Source organism: Siphateles boraxobius, unplaced genomic scaffold (assembly GCF_051911475.1).
Source record: "Siphateles boraxobius isolate OS27281-9 unplaced genomic scaffold, OSU_SipBor_1 100, whole genome shotgun sequence".
In the NCBI taxonomy this organism is placed as follows: domain Eukaryota; kingdom Metazoa; phylum Chordata; class Actinopteri; order Cypriniformes; family Leuciscidae; genus Siphateles; species Siphateles boraxobius.
In genome coordinates, this window is record NW_027508701.1 from 3,284,763 (window position 1) to 3,305,013 (window position 20,251).

General features: G+C 42.5%; 1 protein-coding gene across 1 annotated transcript; it reads right to left on the bottom strand.

Moving 5' to 3' along the window:
- Positions 1–10,598: 10,598 nt before the first annotated feature.
- LOC143747218 (E3 ubiquitin-protein ligase TRIM47-like) lies at positions 10,599–11,189 on the bottom strand. The gene has a single exon (XM_077239820.1). The coding sequence runs from the start codon at positions 11,181–11,183 to the stop codon at positions 10,599–10,601; it is 585 nt and encodes a 194-aa protein (XP_077095935.1). The 5' UTR covers positions 11,184–11,189.
- Between the last annotated feature and the right edge of the window lie 9,062 nt (positions 11,190–20,251).

Below are 20,251 nucleotides of genomic sequence, written 5' to 3' on the forward strand. Positions count from 1 at the left end.
AAATGGGTGTAGATAAATGTTGTTGTTGTACGCATTTATTTGACTGTTTCTTTGCACAAAGTTTCTAAAAAAAAGTGTGCTATAATATGACTGCATTAAATTCTAGGGCCTTGTTCACAGGCCGCGAATGCAAAAGTCCTACTTTAACTGCTCTGTCCTTACCACTGCATTTTATTTCTATAAATTAATTTCGTTTCAAATGTGGTCCAATCAGTTATTAAAGGTGTTGAAAATGATCTACCCCTTTCTCGTGTGTCTGTATCTCGGGGTTGCGGCGCGCACACTATGGTTAACCGAGTGTTAACCGCTAAGGGCCTCGGTTAACGGTTAATGAAAAACTTGAAAACGTGCAGCCCTAAAACCAACAAGATGTCCAGTTTCTCAAACGCTTGCTCATTAGTTTTAATTTGACCACGCCCACATGCGCAAAAGAGATTGATATGCAAATCTCCACGTGAAGGAGCGCGAACGCGCTCATTACCTCAAAAACAAAGCACCAAACTAGTGGTGGGCAGATCGAGGCTTCGTGAAGCAATGAAACAGTTGAACCAAATGTGCCATATTGTGTCGAGGCTTCGAATCAATCCGACACCCGTCTCAACGGTGACACCGAGTGGTCACTTGCAGGTGTTGATCTGAAACAACCTTGACAACGTGCCATTAAAAAATTTGTTTTTTGATTATTGTAACTATTTTTCTAATATGTGAAGCTTGTAACCTGTAGGCTCCTCACTGTGCAGAATGTTATTTTGGTCCTGAAAAATGAATATTAATAAAATACATCAAGCCACAATGTCTCACTTTTTTAGAGATTCTTATGAAAAATATTAATTTCACTTCTTTGGAAGGACTTAGCCTACTTTTACATAATTTCTCCAGTCTTTGAAAAAATCCTCTCACAAAAACCCACGAGGTCAAGATGAGTTGACTTCACCTATTATCCAGATGTACGATTGTGTGTTCTGTTCCCGACCCTGTCAATCAAACGCTGAATCGGCGGAGCACGCCACCTGTCGAAACACTCAGAAGCTTTATTTAGCCGTAGTCACGTGACATGGGTGTTTTGAATCACGCTTCGGAGCAGTGTTTCGAAACATCTGCGCTTCGGGATCTGAGATGGTGCTCGATGCAGAGCCAAATGGGAGGAGCTAGAGCTCGAGCTCCCCCTTTTCTGGAGCTCCAGCTCACCCTCACTGAATCTAGTGGACAGAACATGACGCGCTATCAAGCCTGTTATGTTAGTGCGAGTTTCACCCGTGATGAAAGGACAAGTTTGTTTTGATGCGCAAGATGCTGGGCAAACATAATATTGTATTTTTCTCTAATATTTGTCATGATTATGATAAATTATAAAATGATTTATCGTTTCTGTGACAAACGCGTAAACACTTAATAAGAACAATGCTCACACTATGTGTGCGTGTTTCTAAAAACTGTTGAAACTTTGTATCTATGTATTATTTTCTCTTTATTACGATGAACAGTTTAGTTGTTTTCCTCACTTTTAAAGCCGCTTTGGACAAAAGCGTCTGCTATATGATTATGCAAATTACTAGACTTAAAAGGCAATGTGAAAGCTTACTATCTGTGCACCTGTTTATTTTTTTGTCCACCGCAGTAACGCGTGTTATTTGTGTGAATTAATCTAAATCATCTGATTAATTCATGAAATAAAAAATAATAAGACTAGGTTACCTAATCTGCCCTTTTTGTACGTAAATGTAAAAGCATAGGCTACTCCAACAGGCCAGTTGTAATTTTTTTTTTTTATATTGTAAATTAAAATGGAATATTGACTGTAATATTGGATAGACTCAACCTTCATGTGATAGGCTATGCATTAAGCTATTTTAATGAAATGGAAACAAGCAGTCCAGTACTCTAAAACCAGCCATGTGACTTCCCACACTAGAGGAAAAACAAGATAACAAATGTGCTCTGAGATTAGTGAGGCATCCACTCCACATTTTAATGGTATAAGATAAAATAATACATTTTATGAATATAACATTGAAGTACACAATTCACATAACATTGTAATATTTTACAAAACTCAATCAATATTTATTTACATAGTACTCCCAATGGTAGATTCAAGTTCAAGTTGATTTTATGTATGCAGCACATTTTATAACAGCCACTGAATGACCTAAGTGCTTTACAGAACTACAAAATTAAAAAAATTAAAAGAGAATAATACCTGCATAACAGCACAGCACAGATAAGTGCAGCAAAGCTAAGAGCAACAGGAGTAGCAAAAACATTATCGAACTTAAAATATAAAATAAGAAAACAGAAATCGCTTGATCTCACAAGATTCACAAGTGAGGGTTGTGTAAACAAGACACACAGATTTTTCTTCTGTCTCGTACTTCCAGCAAGAAAACTTCCATGTCCTCTACTCTTTGAAAAATGAATAGGAAGGGAGCCCAAATTTGTTCTTGTAAACTACGATAGCTCGGTCATACTTGAGGTTTCAGGCGTCATTTATATGTGGAAATAAATCTGATATGAATTGGATGTGCATTTTGGACCTGCCGTGTAAGCAGACAGTCGTACGTACGTTATTAAAATTGTGTCTTTATATATATATATATATATATATATATATATATATATATATATATATATATATATATATATATATATATATAACAAATGAAACTCTTGTTGACTAACAGAGTATTTATTTTGTTCATTTGTGTTAAATAAAAATCGAGCTGTCGCTGAAATATGTTGCTTTTGAAATCATGCTGAGTGCTCGTAGTTGATGCTGCTGCGCGAAAGTTAACCTGCGCCTGCGCGGCCCCGCCCACTAAATCCAGTGAGGTGAAGCTGGAGCTCCAGCTCCTCCCATTTGGCTCTGCATCGAGTACCACTTGGGGGATCTCGCAAAGCTTCAGGACGACTGTTTCGCGTCAGCCATCCCTACACCAAACTTCACCAGTCCTCTGCTTTTCGAGTTTGGAAGACACGCTGTGAGCTTACATTGGATTTACCTCAGAAGAAGAAGAACGCGAGAAGACAAATTTAAGGTAAGAAATTTATTATGAATTATATTAGTTAGTGTTATTGTTGCATAAACTTAACATTGCAGTTGAACTGTTGCTAGACTACAATTTATGATATCGACGGAAAAATGTTGAAATATAAATATAGACAGGCAGGCTACCTTTCAATGCGAAATTTATATACATGTACGACACGAGGATGTTTTTTTTATGTTTGATAATAAAACACAGTAGGGGTGTGCCATATCTTACCGTCCACGATAATGCCGGTATAAATTTTTACATGATAAAAAAAGTGTCATATCGCGATATCAATGATATAGCGACGCGATGACGTATGGCGCATTTACGTTCCCTAGCACGCACAACAACAACACCTGTGTGAGCGCGAGAGCAGCCTATCAGACTCCGATCACGATTTAGCAATTTCACAAACAGCATGAGTGTTCAGCGGGGCTGCCGACGCGCGTCTTCTCTCGCGCGCGTTTAGGAGTCGGGACATGACTGAATGGTCTCTTGCACAATCGGGCCATCAGTGCATCGTAACTACAGTTTATAATTTTCAAGTCTTCTTAACTCTTATCAGTTTAAACATTCAAGCGGTTTTAAACTATCCAGTAAGCTACTCGCGCACTCTCTGAGAGAGTTGCACTGCGTGCATACATAGAGTAGGCTACAGCTCGCGAGAAACTAAAGTTATTTTTCGCGGATTATATCGCTTTAATGGGGGGAAAACGCAAAATTGTGTAAAACTTCCGGTCTTGGTAAGTATACTCATAAACACAGTCGGTTATGTATAAAACGCATGTGACAGTGTGACAGACAGTATAATGAAAACAGCAATGGATCCGTGCACTAGCTGTTAAAGTGACAGCAGCCATAGGCTATGCGTCTGTCATTAATGTTGTCGTCAAAACAACAAAAGATAGCTTTAATTGTAATGAATGAGAATTATTAGCCTATGTATTTAATTTAATCAGGAAACAGAACTAAAAGACTATGTGTTATTTTACATTTGATTACTTTATTATGTTTCTGTAGTATTTCTGAATACTGGTGTTAGACCTACACACATATAACATTTAATTCAAAGATTGAAATCAAGCTTCCTTGTGTTGTGTAAACTCTTAACAAAATTACCACATTGTAAAAACGAAATGAGTGAGCAAACATTTAGGCGAGATAAACATAATAAGAAAATTTTCAACAACAACAACAAAAAAAATGTCTATATCGTCATAAATATCATTATCGCAAATATTCTTGAAATATCGTGATAGAATTTTGAGGCTATATCGCCCACCCCTAAAACACAGCATGATATAGAAGTAATGTTAGGCTAGTATCAGTGTTTACTCTAATATGGTGAATGTTTACTGTTAAATACTGTGTTTGTAACGAACGGAAACATTTCAAGTAACATATCCATATATTTTTCTCTAGTGTATGTACTGAAGTGTTCTTTTTTAACGATTTATAGGCCGCATGCTATTGTCTATTGTTATTATTATTTGGAATTAAAATATCCCACATCATCACATTCCCTTCACCATACCTAGAGATTGGCATGGGGTACTTTCCATAAGATCATCTCTCAATGCAAATCAAACCAGCTATTAGGCTAACTGAAATAAAACCATGCTAATCTATAGGTATGGTGAAGGGAATGTGATGATGTGGGGATATTTTAATTCCAAAGGCCAAGGGAACTTTATCAGGATGCATATCCTGGATCCATGAAATAACTGGCCTTTAAAAATAAAAATCTGCCTGCCTCTATGGGAATTTAACATAGGGGTGTCCTGACTTATGCACCCTGTATTTTAAGGAAGAACATTTATTTATTTGTGATACATTATTCATTCACAAAGAAAATTGGTGTCCCTAAAGGTTGGAGTTTTCCTCATTTTTTTAATTAAGGCATCAATGTTTTTTTATTCCTCTTTTTAGTCAACTTAGTCATATAGTTTCTCTTAATATCAGCATGTTCACAGTTGTTGTTTTATTTTTTATTTTTTTACAGGGACCAGATGCCCCACGGATGAGTCCTGCTGACTTCAACATTCACATGAGACTCTGTACATGAACATGGTAAAATGAAAAATCAAACACCTTGGAAATGACAGGTACTATGTTTCAGAAATGGCACAAAGGTGTGTGACTGTTCAAGTCTCAGTAAGTGTGTTCAATAATGTGCTTTTTTGTCATTTGTTGTGTATCTTTGGATTATGTTGTGTTGTAAATAAATCCAAACAATCAAAAAGCCATTCTTTTTTAAGGCTCTCCTCATTCTTTGTGCAAGGCTCCTCATAATGATAGGGCCTGCTAGCACCTGATAGGGCCATTAGGGGAGGGTCTTTGCCTTTCTCAGGTGTGAAAAACTATATAGGCTATTAATGGGTGGTTTACGCCTCCTCGCATACAGCTTTCTCACACAAAACATGTCTTGCTAATTTTAAATCAGTTTATTGTTTTATCTGAATGAGTATGCAGGATGATTTTCACATAAATTATTATGTATTAAAATAATTTAATTAAGTTTAATTAACTTTAATATTTAAATGTATTTTGTAAATAAATGTATTTAAAAAAAATCTTTGCATTGTGCAAAATTATCACAAATTAGTTTTGATGCAGTGGAATCCTTTTCTATTGATATATGTCTCCTCTTTTACAATTGAAATGAAACATGACAAATTTTACAGACGTAATTTTTAGCCAGGCTGTCATACAAAGAAATTATGAACACATGAAAAAACAAGAGAGGACAATGAAATATTAATAACTGACTATATTACAGTCAATGTATGATTTTTTTTTCCTGTGAGCTTTTTAGTTTTTCTAAAACCTGTAGCTGTAGTTTGCCTTTTTTCTCACTTAATATTCAACAATATTATTGATCTGCCCGCATTGACACCGTTGTCTGAGAACTGAAATGAGCTGGACGATGACATCACTATTTTCTCCAGAGCGGCTGTATAGATAAATGAACTAACAATATAACTAATGACTTTTACAATGGAAATGAATCAACTCTGAACTTACTTAAGCTGGACTATGGCAATATTTTTTTCTAGATCTGCCGTACAGCTAAAACTAACTTTGTTGCATTATTTTCCTGTAATCAATGTAAAGCTGCTTTGAAACAATCTGTATTGTAAAATAAATAAGCGGAGACCACCGTCAGACAGAACCCAGTAATATCCAGCAATAGACGAGGACAGGGACCAGTAGGGCCATATAAAATCCGTTTTATTTTTTCCAAATTCCGTTTTATTTTTTCCCAAATTCCGTTTTTTCCGTTTTAATTTTTGCAAATTCCGTTTTTTCCATTTAATTTTGGGGAATTCCGTTTTTTTTTACCCTTTACTGTTATTTTAGTCGTAAAAAGAGTGTGCTTTTAATGTTAATGATTAAAATTTACACAAATAAAACAGGAATGACCTTAAATTTGAGGTAACAAACATCACATTTACTTTTCAGGACAAATACTGCATGATGCAAACACTGCACTCGAACTACTTCAGGTAACAACAAAATATTACTGGTTCTGAGCTTTAAATTGTCCAGTAAACTAAATTATATTAGTTTATATAAGTTTAAATAAAAGTCACACTCAGTCTCTCTCTCGCGCACTGTAAACGCGCTCTCAGACACACTCGGTCTCTCTCGCGCACTATCGAGCGCGCTCTCGGACACACTCGGTCTCACTCACGCAGTGTCGCTCGCAGAGTTCGCTTCGCTTTTGTCCAGTCCGGAGCGCCTCGGTGTGCAGGGAGAGGAGGCGTTGTGTGTGTGTGTATGTGAGAGAGACGCGTGAGACGGAGGGAGAGCAGGGAAAGAAAATGAAACTGAAAGAATACGCTGCGTGTTTTAAATAGCGTTAAAAAAATGAATTACGAAACGCAATATGTGGCGGCCAGTGTTGATTCTGTGGCGCACCGCGACGAATTAGTCTATGTGTGGGAAACAGAAACAGCGTCAAGTTTCTTAACTTTTTCGCCGACGAAAGCAGAGCCATGCTTTCATTGTTTTGAAGGGGGAGAGGTCGCTGAAATGACGGGAGGGGTTGTGTCGCCCAGATTTGCATTTTCCCCAGACATACCTTCTTCTCCCACACAAAAACATAATTTCATTCCAAATATGTAAAATTCCGCAAAATTCCGCATTAACACTAGATTCCGAGTTAATTTGCCAATTCTGCAATTCCATGATCGCGGAAATTATAGGGCCCTAGACCAGCAGGCGAACAGTCCTGCACCGATCCGCATGTCTAGGTATCCTGAACACAGATCACTGGTAAGTAGCACAGCTAACACAAACAGACCAGAAACGCACACGCGACATAAAACAATCCACTGACAAACACTGGTAGACACAGCTGGGGATATAAAGGGTAGAGGGCGACAGGTGGGGAAGATCAGCTCGAGATTGTGCTAATTGCCACCGTCACGAGCAGCAGAAATGACAGGACCAAAACAAACAACAGAGTGGGACCAGTGACACATCCTGACCCGTGACAGAACCCCAGAACCTTTCGACCACAGTTAGGACCACGGCATTGCCACTAGATGGGGGTAGACTTGTTACAAAGTCCATGGCTATGTGTGACCAGGGTCTCGAAGGGATGGACAGTGGCCGGAGTAACCCTGCTGAGGGTCGATTCGAGCCCTTACCCACCGCACACATCGGACAAGCCAAAACAAACTCTTGAGCGTCCCGCACCATCGAAGGCCACCAGAACCGTTGCTTGATTGAACTGCAAGCTAGACTGGATGAGTGACCCCACTGAATTACGCTAGTTCGGACCGGCTCCGGCACGAACAACAGACTCGCTGGACACCCCGTGGGAATAGTGACGTCGCGTAACGCCTCACGGACCCTGGACTCAAGTAACAGCCGCAACCACCCGGCTGGGAGGCACGATGGTTACTGGAGAGGTGGATCCAGCTTCTACTTCAAAAACCTGTGAGAGCGCATCGGGCTTACCGTTCTTACTATCGGGGCGATACGAGATGTTAAAATCAAATCGGCCAAAAAATAATGCCCAGCCAGCCTGCTGAGAATTTAGTCTCTTAGCGGAACGGATGTATTCTAAGTTCTTATGGTCGGTTCAAACTATGAATGGAACCCCGCGCCCTCCAACCAGTGACGCCACTCCTCCAGCACCAACTTAACAGCCAGTAACTTATTCCCGATGTCGTAATTCCGTTCCGAAGGAATTGGAATTGGCCACCAGATGGCAGTTGTGTGTTGGTGACGCTCACCATCCTCTGTCCCTTAGACGTAGAGCGTCGTCTCCTTCTGGGACACTCCGCTGCCATGTGACCCGCCTCTTCACAGTAGAGACACAAGCTATTGATCAAGCGATGACCGCGCTCTATGGCGGTTAGATGGGCTCTCCCGATCTGCATAGGCTCCTCCTCCGGGAGTCCCCAGTGTTGTGAAGCAGCTCCTCTCGTGACTGGTGTGTGGTTGATGACGTCCTGAGAAAACCCCACCCTCCGAGTCTGGGCGTGGAGGGAGGTCCGGTTATCGACCCGAATGGCGAGATCAATCAACCCGTCGAGTGATGTGGGCAGTTCCAATGAATAAATCTCATCCTTGATGTACTCTGCTAAGCCATGAAGAAAATGGTCCCACTGTCCCTTGGGATTCCACCCACAGGAAGCTGCGAGTGTACGGAACTCAATAGAATATTCTGATACAGAGCGAGTCCCCTGCTGTAACAGCGACAACGCTCGGGCCGCCTCGGTCCCCAACGCTGACCGATCAAAGACCTTGCGAAGCTCCTGAGCAAAATCCTCATAATATCTGCAGCACCCGTTCTCATTGTCCCACATGGCTGTTCCCCAACCTCTCGCAAGCCCCGCCAGGTGCATGATCACAAACGCCACCCTGGATCTCTCCGTTAGAAAACAGGAAGGCTGGATTGAAAAAGTCAATGAGCATTGTGAGAAAAATGAGCGACACGAATTAGGCTCACCAGAACAAGAAACAGGTGGGTTGAGTCGAGGTTCGGATCAGCAAGGCGCTCTCAGTGTTAAGTGGGACAGGTGATGTAGGAACCACTGGAAAGCTGGTCTGCAACTGTTCAAGCCGATGAGTAATCGCCACTAGCTGCTGTGACATCTTTGACATGGCCTGGCGGGAATCCACTAATTCCCCCTGCTGTCGTCCTAGCAGAACGCCCTGTTGGGCCAGGGCCCGACGCAGTTCTGTCTCCTCTGCTGAGTCCATCAGGGTCAGTGGATTCTGTCGTGAGGCCTGGAGTATAGATATGAGGAGGACTCAAATGCAGTAAGGAGAAGTGAAAAGTTTATTAGAAAACTTCGTGAACAATATAATACATTTCATGACACAGTGAATAATAGTGAAGCCTCTCCAAACTGCGGTTCCAGAGAGAACAGCCCGCAATCCTGCGGACGTGAAGAGAAGCGGAGACCACCGTCAGACAGAGAGAACCCAGGAATGTCCAGCAATAGACGAGGACAGGGACCAGCAGACGAACAGTCCTGCACCGATCTGCATGTCTAGGTATCCTGAACACAGATCAAGCACAGCTAACACAAACAGACCAGTAACGCACACACGACATAAAACAATCCACTGACAAACACTGGTAGACACAGCTGGGGATATAAAGGGTAGAGGAAACGAGCGACAGGTGGGGAAGATCAGATTGTGATTGTGGTAATTGCCACCGTCACGAGCTGCAGAATTGACAGGACCAAAACAAACAACAAAGAAGGACCGGTGACACACCCTGACCCGTGACACTATGTGAAGTTGATCGTTTAGTCACTGGTTTGATTGACTGACACATAGAACATCTGACTGTCAAAGAACATCTGACTGTACATGAATCCTTTTATCAGAAATTACTGGTCACAGATCAGGCATTAGAATTAACAGTTACTTACATGTTGTGGCATTACTGTGGAGTCCATATCGTAAAAGTCTGTTTGCAAAGCCTGTGCCGAAATTGCTAATAATTTACTAAAGAATCCACAGTGAACTGTAGTGAATACAAATAAATAATGCTCAACTGAGACATTCACATAAATAACCACATTCCTAGTATTAGGATCCTATAGAAGGTAATGTTGTTTTTAGTCGAGTGATCCTGCATCTTCTCTCCTCGTGATCTGATCGCACTAACACGCCAGTGGGCTAACGTTACGATGATGAAGTAGGAGTTGATTTTCTTCTGCAGAGGCGTCTTTAGTTGCACTAGTACGTCATAAAGAGGCACATTCCACAACTAGTTGTTCGCTGAGCTTGGTTACAATAAAAGCTGTTTTTAGACTAACAAAGGAAGTTTTCAGTTCTGAAACTTACAGGACATTCTTATAGTATGAGGACGTCTTGTATGTCAAAAGCTCAAGGAAAATTTTATTTCTCAGTTCATGACTGTTTTAAATGTTGATAAATGTGTACGGTGTATTTTCACCATATTTTCTGTCTACTCCATCAAAAAAAGTCTACTTCAAGTCTACTTCTGTGACGTCTGCAGTGTGAATGATGTTTCTTGATCATATGGTGCCAATATAAACAGTGTCAACATTATTTAATCAGTGTCTAGTTTCATGCCTGTTTCTCTGTCTTCTGTGCTGCAGCTGATACAGTGTTGTGGTTTTTATGTTCGTCCATCGTACACAGCACACATATAAACTTCTGGTCAGTGCGACAGAAAACCTCAAGGAGTTTATCATGTGTTTGGCAGATCATCTCCTGCAGTCGTCCAGTGGCATCAGTCACTTTATGTGGCTTACGGGAGTGAAATTCCTCATGACGGTCAAAATGAGTTTGACAGTAAGACTCCAGACACACCAGACAGGACTTGACGGCTTTGTGTTTTCTTCCAGTACAGACGTCACACTGCACATCTCTAGCTCCAGCGTAACAGTCAGCAGGAAGTTTAATCTTCTTCAGTTTCTCCACCAGTTCAGCCAGCATGATGTTTTTAGCTAAATCAGGTCTTGGACTGAAGGTCTGTCTGCACTGAGGGCAGCTGTAGACTCTCTTCTGATCCTCCTGATCCCAGTGTCCTGTAATGCAGATCTTACAGTAACTGTGTCCACAGGGAATGGCCACTGGATCCTTCAGGAGATCCAGACACACTGGACACAGGAACTCATCCTGATCCACTGAAATTCTGGCTTCTGCCATTTTACTGCATGAGACACACAGGAAGTGTGCACAGCTCAACTGCACTTCAGTTTCACTTTCATGAACTCTTCCTGCTTCCTGGGTCTGTGTTTGAGTGACGAGTGCAAAACTGCTGTTTCACACGTCACTTAACGTGGCAGAGAAGCTTAACGTGGCAGAGGGCTACGTCTGTACACATTTCCCCCGATTGCTTTGCTTCCAGGAGTTCTGGAGAAGGTTCGCCATGACAGAGTGAGTGTCCTGTTGGTAGCTCCGTACTGGCCAAGCCGAGTGTGGTTTTCGGACCTAATATCCCTTCTCAACGGCTCTCCCCTGGAGCTGCCGGTCAGGAGGGACCTTCTATCTCAGGCGGGGGAGCAATCCTCCATCCCCGCCCAGAAACATTCAACCTGTGGGTCTGGCCTCTGAGGGGGCCCGACTCATAGACTCTGGTCTCTCAACTGAGGTTGTAGAGACCATACTTAACTCCAGAGTTCCGTCCACAAGTAAGCTATACGCCCTGAAATGGAGATTGTTTATCTCTTGGTGTAATCTAAGACAATGGGATCCAGTTAATTGCACTGTTCAATACTTGAGTTCCTGCAAGATCATTTTGAGTCAGGGTTATTTCCTTCCACACTGAAAGTTTATGTTGCTGCCATTGTTGCCTACCAAGCCCCTCTGGGTTGTTTATCTTGGAAGAGATCCTCTTGTTATACGTTTCCTTCGTGGTACCCTGAGGCTGAGGCCTGCAGTCTGCACCAGAGTTCCAGCTTGGGATCGGGCTCTCGTTCTAGAAGGTTTATCTGTAGCTCGCTTTGAGCCTCTCGATTCTGTCTCGAAAAAGTTTCTGACCCTCAAGACTGTCTTCCTTCTAGCCATTTCCTCACTAAAAAGAGTAGGAGATCTTCAGGCCCTATCGGTATCTCCTTCATGCCTTGAGTTTGCACCTGGGATGGTCAAAGCATTCCTGTATCCTAAACCTGGATATGTACCTAAAGTTCCAACCAATGTACCACGGCCTATGGTACTGCAGGTATTCTGTCCTCCTCCTTTTAAAGATCAGGATCAGGAGAAATTAAAGGACAAGTTCGGTATTTTACACTTAAAGCCCTGTTTTAAGATCGTTTCTGATGAAATAGAACGGTTAAGATTGAAATTTGGACAAATGCTGCTGTCCCAAGAATTTTCAGTTTCTGTATTAGCACCCCCCCCCCCCCACCTCAAAAATGGTTTCATAGGGGCACTGGAATAATCATTCATAAAACTTTAGTTTACAAAGACATGAAACTCACCGAGTGGTCTGGGGTGTTCACTGATATGCTCACACAAAAATCGCTGCAAAAGATGCTTTCCAACAGGTGTTTTACCATTCTTTGTAAAACTGTGGACCTATTTTTTAAACGCCTCACAACCCGGACATTCTTCCGTTGAGAGCTTGAATAATAGACACTCAGTTACACTCAGACACTCAGCCACAGTTGGTGGCGATAATGCACCTTTGTCAATGTTTGGATAGCGTAGCCTACGATACCGCAACTGCATAACTACAGAAAGAATACAAACAACCCCATTTCCGTCTCCGGCTGCGGAGTAATACCACAGAACATACAATACAAGTCAATGGAGTTGGACAAAAACTACGATAAAACCTGTTGGAAAAGCATCTTTTGCAGCGATTTTTGTGTGAGCATATCAGTGAACACCCCAGACCACTCGGTGAGTTTCATGTCTTTGTAAACTTAAATTTAATGCATTTTATGAATGATTCTTCCAGTGACCCTATGAAACCATTGTCGAGGTGGGGGGTGCTAGCAAAGAAACCAAAAATTCTCGGGACAGCAGCATTTTTCCAAATTTCAATCTTAACCGTTCTATTTCATCAGAAACGATCTTAAAACAGGGCTTTAAGTGTAAAATACCGAACTTGTCCTTTAAACCTCATTTGTCCATTCAGAGCACTGGACACTTACGTCCACAGAGTTTCCCAGTGGAGTAAGTCTGATCAGCTGCTGGTTTGCTTTAGGCCCCCTAAAAAAGGACTTCCTGCATCCAAGCAGACTGTTAGCAAATGAATAGTCGAGGCTATTTCACTTGCGTATGAGGTTATGGGCCGGCCTTCACCTTTGGCCACTAGAGCCCATTCTACTAGGGGTATGGCGGCCTCCAAGGCCCTTATTTCTGGGATTTCCCTTCAAGAAGTTTGTGATGCAGCAGGCTGGTCTTCGCTGCTCACGTTTGTCAGATTCTACAATTTAGACATGGATACCCCTAGGTCTAGAGTTCTCATGTCGTGATAGTTTTAACACGGCAGGTTCTTGGCCGTATGGCCTTCGGGCATTCTAGTTCCCAAAGGGAACGTCTCAGGTTACGACTGTAACCCTAGTTCCCTGAGTCTATTGCTTTGCCATACTTCCTACATCCCTGTGATCGACTTGCTTCGGCCTTATCGAAGCTTGTGTTCGTCAGACCGGATGTGCTTTTATCCTTTCCTGGTCATGACGTTACCCACCCGTGACACTCATTCTCGCCGTTGGACTAGTTTACGCGCTTCAGACGCAATCACGCAGGGGTGTTTCCAAAGCGCTATCGACGCAGCATCTCGTTCCCTACTCCGCGAACTAGGGTTACAGTCGTAATCTGAGACGTTCTTACTCTTTATGATATCAATATTTCTCAAATATGTGTTTTCATTTATAAGATATATTCAAGTGAAGGTAACATTCCAGAGCAATTTAAGATGTATTTTAAAGTAAATTCACAGGTTCACTGTCACTTAACTCGCTCATTTGTAGAGGTCAATACTCAATAAGATTTAGGGGTATTAAATTATGGAATGGTTTATCCCATGTAGCAAGAAAATGTTCAACTTTAATATATTATAAAAGATGCATAAAGGATCATTTCATTGTTGCTTTGTATTTGTGTCATATATTTTCTGTTGTTGTTGTTTTTGCATTTATGAGCCCTACATGGTTTGTTTTTGGTATGTATATTTTTGGGGGGTTTCGATATATGGTGTAATTCATTTGATTCAGTCATATACATTTATATATTTGTTATTGTAGTTTAGCTCCTTCTTTAATTTTAAAGTTGTTGTTTTTTTAACTTTAAAAACCCCGAATTAGGAAATACAAGAAACTTCCAAACCCATATAAGGGTAAAAATGTAATTGATGTTCAACAAATAAAAAACAGAAATAATACAAATGATAAAGCTTGAGTATTTCGCATTTCATGGAAGGAGAGCTCTATTGCATACAGAGAGGCTTTAAAAACTGCTAGATCTGCTTTTTTTCAACCCTATTAGAAGAAAATAAACAAAACCCTAGGTATTTATTCGAAACAGTTGCTAAACTGACGAAAAATAAAGTTTCAAGCCCAGAAGTTTGCAAGCAGCACAACAGTAATGACTTTATAACCTTCTTCACTTATAAGATTGATAATATCAGGAAAAAATTTATAACTATGCAACCGTCTACTACAGTATCGCATTAGACAGTGCATTGTAGACTCACTGACGAAAAATTAGATTCATTCACTGCTATAGGAGAGGAAGAATTTTCTAAACTCGTTAAATCATCTAAATCGACAACATGTATGTTAGACCCTATACCGACTAAGCTATTGAAAGTGATGCTTCACGAGGTCATAGATCCTCTTCTCAATATTATTAATTCATCTTTTTCACTAGGATACGTACCGAAAACTTTTAAGCTGGCTATGATTTAACCACTTGTTAAAAAAACGCAACTTGATCCTACAGAATTAGTCAATTACAGGCCGATCTCAAATCTACCTTTTCTGTCAAAGATACTAGAAAAGGCAGTATCCTCACAACTACGTTCCTTTTTAGAAAGAAATGGTATCTGCGAGGATTTTCAGTCAGGATTTAGACCGTACCATAGCACTGAGACTGCTCTCATTAGAGTCACAAATGATTTGCTCTTATCATCCGATCGTGGTTGTATCTCGCTATTGGTGTTACTCGATCTTAGTGCTGCATTTGATACTATTGACCACAACATTCTTTTAAATAGACTCGAAAATTATGAAGGCATTAGTGGAATTGCATTAGCATGGTTTAAATCATACTTATCTGACCGTTATCAGTTTGTAGCAGTAAATGAAGAGATGTCTTATCGATCAAAAGTTCAGTATGGCATACCACAAGGCTCAGTACAAGGACCGTTGCTGTTCACTCTGTACATGATACCCTTAGGAGGTATTATTAGGAAGCATGGCATTAGTTTTCACTGTTATGCTGATGATGCTAAGCTCTATATTTCTTCAAGCCCTAACAAAACTTACCAATTCACCAAAATTAACTGAATGCATGGCTGATATAAAAAACTGGATGACTAGTAATTTCCTACTACTTAATTCTGAAAAAACAGAGGTTCTAAAAAAACTTCCTCACGTAATAACCTAGAATACTGTCTAACTTTTTGTACTCGTCGTCGGTTAGGAACCTGGGTGTGCTTTTTGATAGCATTCTTTCATTTGAAAGTCACGTGAATAGTATCTGTAAAACCGCATTTTTCCATCTAAAAATATATATCTAAATTACGTCATATGCTCTCAATGACAAATGCAGAACAATTAGTTCATGCGTTCATGACATCAAGGCTAGATTATTCTAATGCTCTTATGGGTGGTTGCCCTGCACACTTAATAAACAAATTACAGCTGGTCCAAAACGCAGCAGCTAGAGTTCTTACCAGAACCAGGAAGTATGACCATATACGCGGGTTTCTGTGCAACGTCATCACATAGATGCGCGCGCATCTAAGAGGCAGAAAACAACACTCTTTACGTCTATTCTAGCAGAAGCAGAGATGACGCGGAGCTGTTGTGCTGTAAACTAACCTAAATGCATAGGGTATGTCAGGTTTTTATGATTCGCAAACTTAGTTGGACAATTTCATTCAGAGACCTGATGAATAACATTATAACTTAGCTTACTAGTCAACTAACTAACATTTTACATAATGTTATATTAATATGCAAATGAAACACAAACAAACAGATCCAACTCTGAAATTGCAGTTTATTATTGAGTCAACAAGAATTTACAAACAATGCAAAATCTACATTAATTGCAATGTTCTTTTACAGAACTCCGCCCAACATATAGCGGTCTTGCCTCTTGGATGCGCGCGCATCCGGTATTGTTTGTATACAAGAAACCTGTGTATTAGCCCGGTGTAACAGTTTGACTCTGTGTTTCCCCCTTTTTTCTAGTATTTTGGTTTAGTCCCGCTCCTCGTTTGTCTCCAGTTGTCTCACCTGTGTTTAGTTAATTATCTTCATCTGTATAAACCTGTCTTCAATTCATCTTGCTCATCAGTCTCTGTATTTAGTTTCCCTCAGTTCATTCAGTCTTTTTCCGTTCTCGTTGATGTATTGTGGTCTATTGTGGCTCCTGAGTTTCTTTTCATTAAAATCCTGTTTCCTGTTCCTCATCGTCTTCCTCGTGATTCCTCAACCACCACGTTACATAACACAAGAACGGACCCAGACCTATTGCTGGGCTATGGATCCCATCGACCTCCTCCTCACCATCACCCAAAATCATCGCCCCATTGAGGATTATATTAACCCTCTGAGGTCTAAGGGCATTTTTTCACTTTTTCCTTCGATTTTACATATCTTAATAAATTCACCTTTTAAAGGCAATTACATAACATAATCCCATATGTTTTATATCAAAATGTGCAGAGAAAACCCAGCTCTCTTACTGGTGAGTTCACCACTTGTCCTAGAGCATTGTGTAAAGAGAGAGAGAGAGGGATAATTTGGCTCTAAAAGGTGAAAAATATAAGTCAGATTTTTGAAATTCTTCAAATCTCTTGTGGAAACATACCATAACTCATGTGGGCGAATTATTTTGGTCCTTCAAATGGGTTTCCCAAAGTCTTAGGGTCACAAAAGTAGTGTAATATATGAAAAAATAGTAGATAATGAATAATAATTGTCTAAAGTGACATTTTTGAAAAATCGTTTTTTAGTACAAGTTTTGTCTGTGACACTACCTTCACCAAATGTTAGAGGGACTGAGATAAAATGGGACTAAAATAACTTCCTACTACATATCAAGCTTTATGGGATGTGTGCAAATGAAAAAGTAGCATTACAACAGGTCTTTCTTTCAAGCAAAACGTTTACTTTGTGAAAAAACTCACTACTAACAATATTCACAAAATGTACACATTTTCATGTTTTCTTGTCTACATTACACGTCAACTTTTCAACACTTTTTTTCAAACCAAAGATGAACTATATATTAGAAATAACACAGAAACCCACCACTATCCATGTCAGCTGGTATTTTCCTCACTGTGAGGAGATGGGAGGGTATTTAGGGTTCCCTTTCGTTGTCACTCCGAGTTACGTTGGATGGCGACGAATGGGGTTTCGCTTAGAAAGCCTATCAATTTCGAGTATTACAAAACGAGCCAATGGCAAAATAATGCCATGGGTCTGCGGAATTTGCATAGCGTAACTCCGCCCAACCTCGTGGGTATAAAAGGAGGACGCTGGCAACATGCAGATATGTTTTCGCTTCGGAGCCAAGTTAATCCTTCGTTCCACAAGCCATCACTGAACTATGAGCTTCTACAGACGAGCTAGATTCTCTGGTGTTGGTGTGACGGCGATCTCCCGGCGAGTGCACACTTCCTGCTTATCTGTGCAGTGGTTTGCCAGTGAGTGTGTCTCTCCCCGGGCACTTCAACACTCTCAGAGTTTCTTTTCTCTCACAAAAGAGCTTGCACGCGGCACGTCTTTTTAAAGATGCATCGCCCGTGCACTTCTGGTTGCGGTAGACTCGTTGCCGACTCTGATGGGCATGAGCGTTGCATAGTGTATTTGGGCATTGATCCCACTAGAGCAGCGCTCGTGGATGACGCGATTCAGTTCGCGCGGTCTCCTCCCCGCTTCAGGGGAGTCAGCTCCACTATGGTCGGTGGCAATGCCCCTATCATGAGAGTGGAGGTTGCTACCCTGCTGGTGAAGGGTGCGATCGAGACCCTGGGGTCCCTCCAGCCGAAATGAGGTCCGGCTTCTACAGCCCGTACTTCATTGTCCCGAATTAAACCGGTGGGTTATGGCCAATCCTGGACCTGCGCATGCTGAACCGCTCCCTTCACAGGCTGCTGTTCAAGATGCTCACTGCCAAGCGCATTTTCGAATGTGTGCGGCCCCAGGATTGGTTTGCAGTGATCGACCTGAAGGACGCCTACTTTCATGACTTGCTTTCAAGGGGCAGGCATATCAGTACGAGGTTCTCCCATTCGGGTTAGCCCTGTCTCCTCGCGTCTTCACGAAGGTCGTCGAGGCAGCCCTTTTTCCCCTACGGGAACACGGGGTTCGCATCCTGAATTATCTCGACGACTGGCTGATCCTAGCTCACTCTCGAGATCAGGTTTGCGAACACAGGGACCTAGTGCTATGGCACCTAGCCTGTCTGGGCCTTCGGGTCAACTGGGAGAAGAGCAAACTTTGCCCCGTGCAGAGGATCTCTTTTCTCGGTATGGAAATCGACTCGGTCGCTATGTCCGCGCAGCTTACGAGCGAGGGCAAGAGTGCGGTTCCACTAAAACTTTTTCAGAGGCTCCTGGGGCATATGGCATCTGCAGCTGCGGCAACGCCGCTTGGATTGCTCATATGAAACCGCTTCAGTTTTGGCTTCGCGACCGAGTCTCGAGGTGGGCATGGCAACACGGCACCCTCCGAGTACCAGTTACTCCGACCTGCTGTCAGACCTTCACCCCGTGGTCGAACCTCAGTTTTCTACGGGCCGGAGTGCCCCTGGAACGAGCTTCCCGGCATGTTGTAGTAACAACAGATGCCTCCAACACGGGCTGGGGCGCCATGTGCAATGGACATGCTGCTGCGGGCTCCTGGACAGGACCCCAGCGGCTATGGCATGTCAATTGCCTCGAGTTGTTGGCAGTACGACTTGCCCTGCACCGCTTCCGGGCGTTGCTCAGGGGTCAACACGTACAAGTCCGATCAGACAATACCGCTACTGTAGCGTACATCAACCGTCAAGGTGGTCTACGCTCCCGCGGTATGTCACAACTCGCTCGCCACCTCCTCCTATGGAGTCAGAAGCATCTGAGGTCGCTTCGAGCCATTTTCATTCCCGGAACTCTGAACTGTACAGCCGACGAGCTCTCACGGCTTCAGCCCCTCCCTGGAGAATGGCGACTCCATCCCCAGTTGGTTCAGCTGATTTGGGACCAGTTCGGGGACGCACAGATAGATCCGTTTGCCTCTCACGACTCGACCCATTGCGCCCTGTATTATTCCCTGACCGAGGGCACGATCGGCACGGATGCACTGGCGCACAGCTGGCCGCAGGGCCGCAAAAATGCGTTTCCCCCAGTGAACCTTCTTGCGCAGACCTTGCGCAAGGTCAGGTAGGACGAAGAGCAGGTCATTATGGTTGCGCCGCACTGGCCCACCAGGACCTGGTTCTCCGAACTAGTTCTCCTCGCGACAGCACCTCCCTGGCCGATCCCTCTGAGGAAGGACCTCCTTTCTCAGGGACGGGGCAACCTATGGCACCCTCGTCCCGATCTTTGGAACCTCCACGTGTGGCTCCTGGATGGGTCGAGGTAGGTTTGAGTACCCTACCACCACTTCCGCTAGAGCATTGTCCACGAGACATGTCTATGCGTTGAAGTGGAACCTCTTCGTCAACTGGTGCTCTTCTCACCGAGAAGACCCCCGGAGATGTTCGATCAGTGTCGTGCTTTCCTTCCTACAAGATGGGTTGGAGCGAAGGCTGTCTCCCTCCACCCTAAAAGTCTATGTCGCCGCCATTGCCGCACAGCATGACTTTGTTGAAGGTAAGTCTTTGGGAAGGCACAACCTGATCGTCAGGTTCCTGAGAGGAGCGAGGAGACTGAATCCTCCTCGCCCTCCTCACGTTCCCTCTTGGGACCTCTCAGTGGTGTTAACTGCCCTGCAGAGTGCTCCCTTTGAGCCTCTGCAATCAGTGGAGCTTAAGTTCCTGTCAATGAAAACAGCGTCCCTGGTTGCACTGGCCTCCATCAAGAGGGTAGGGGACCTGCACGCATT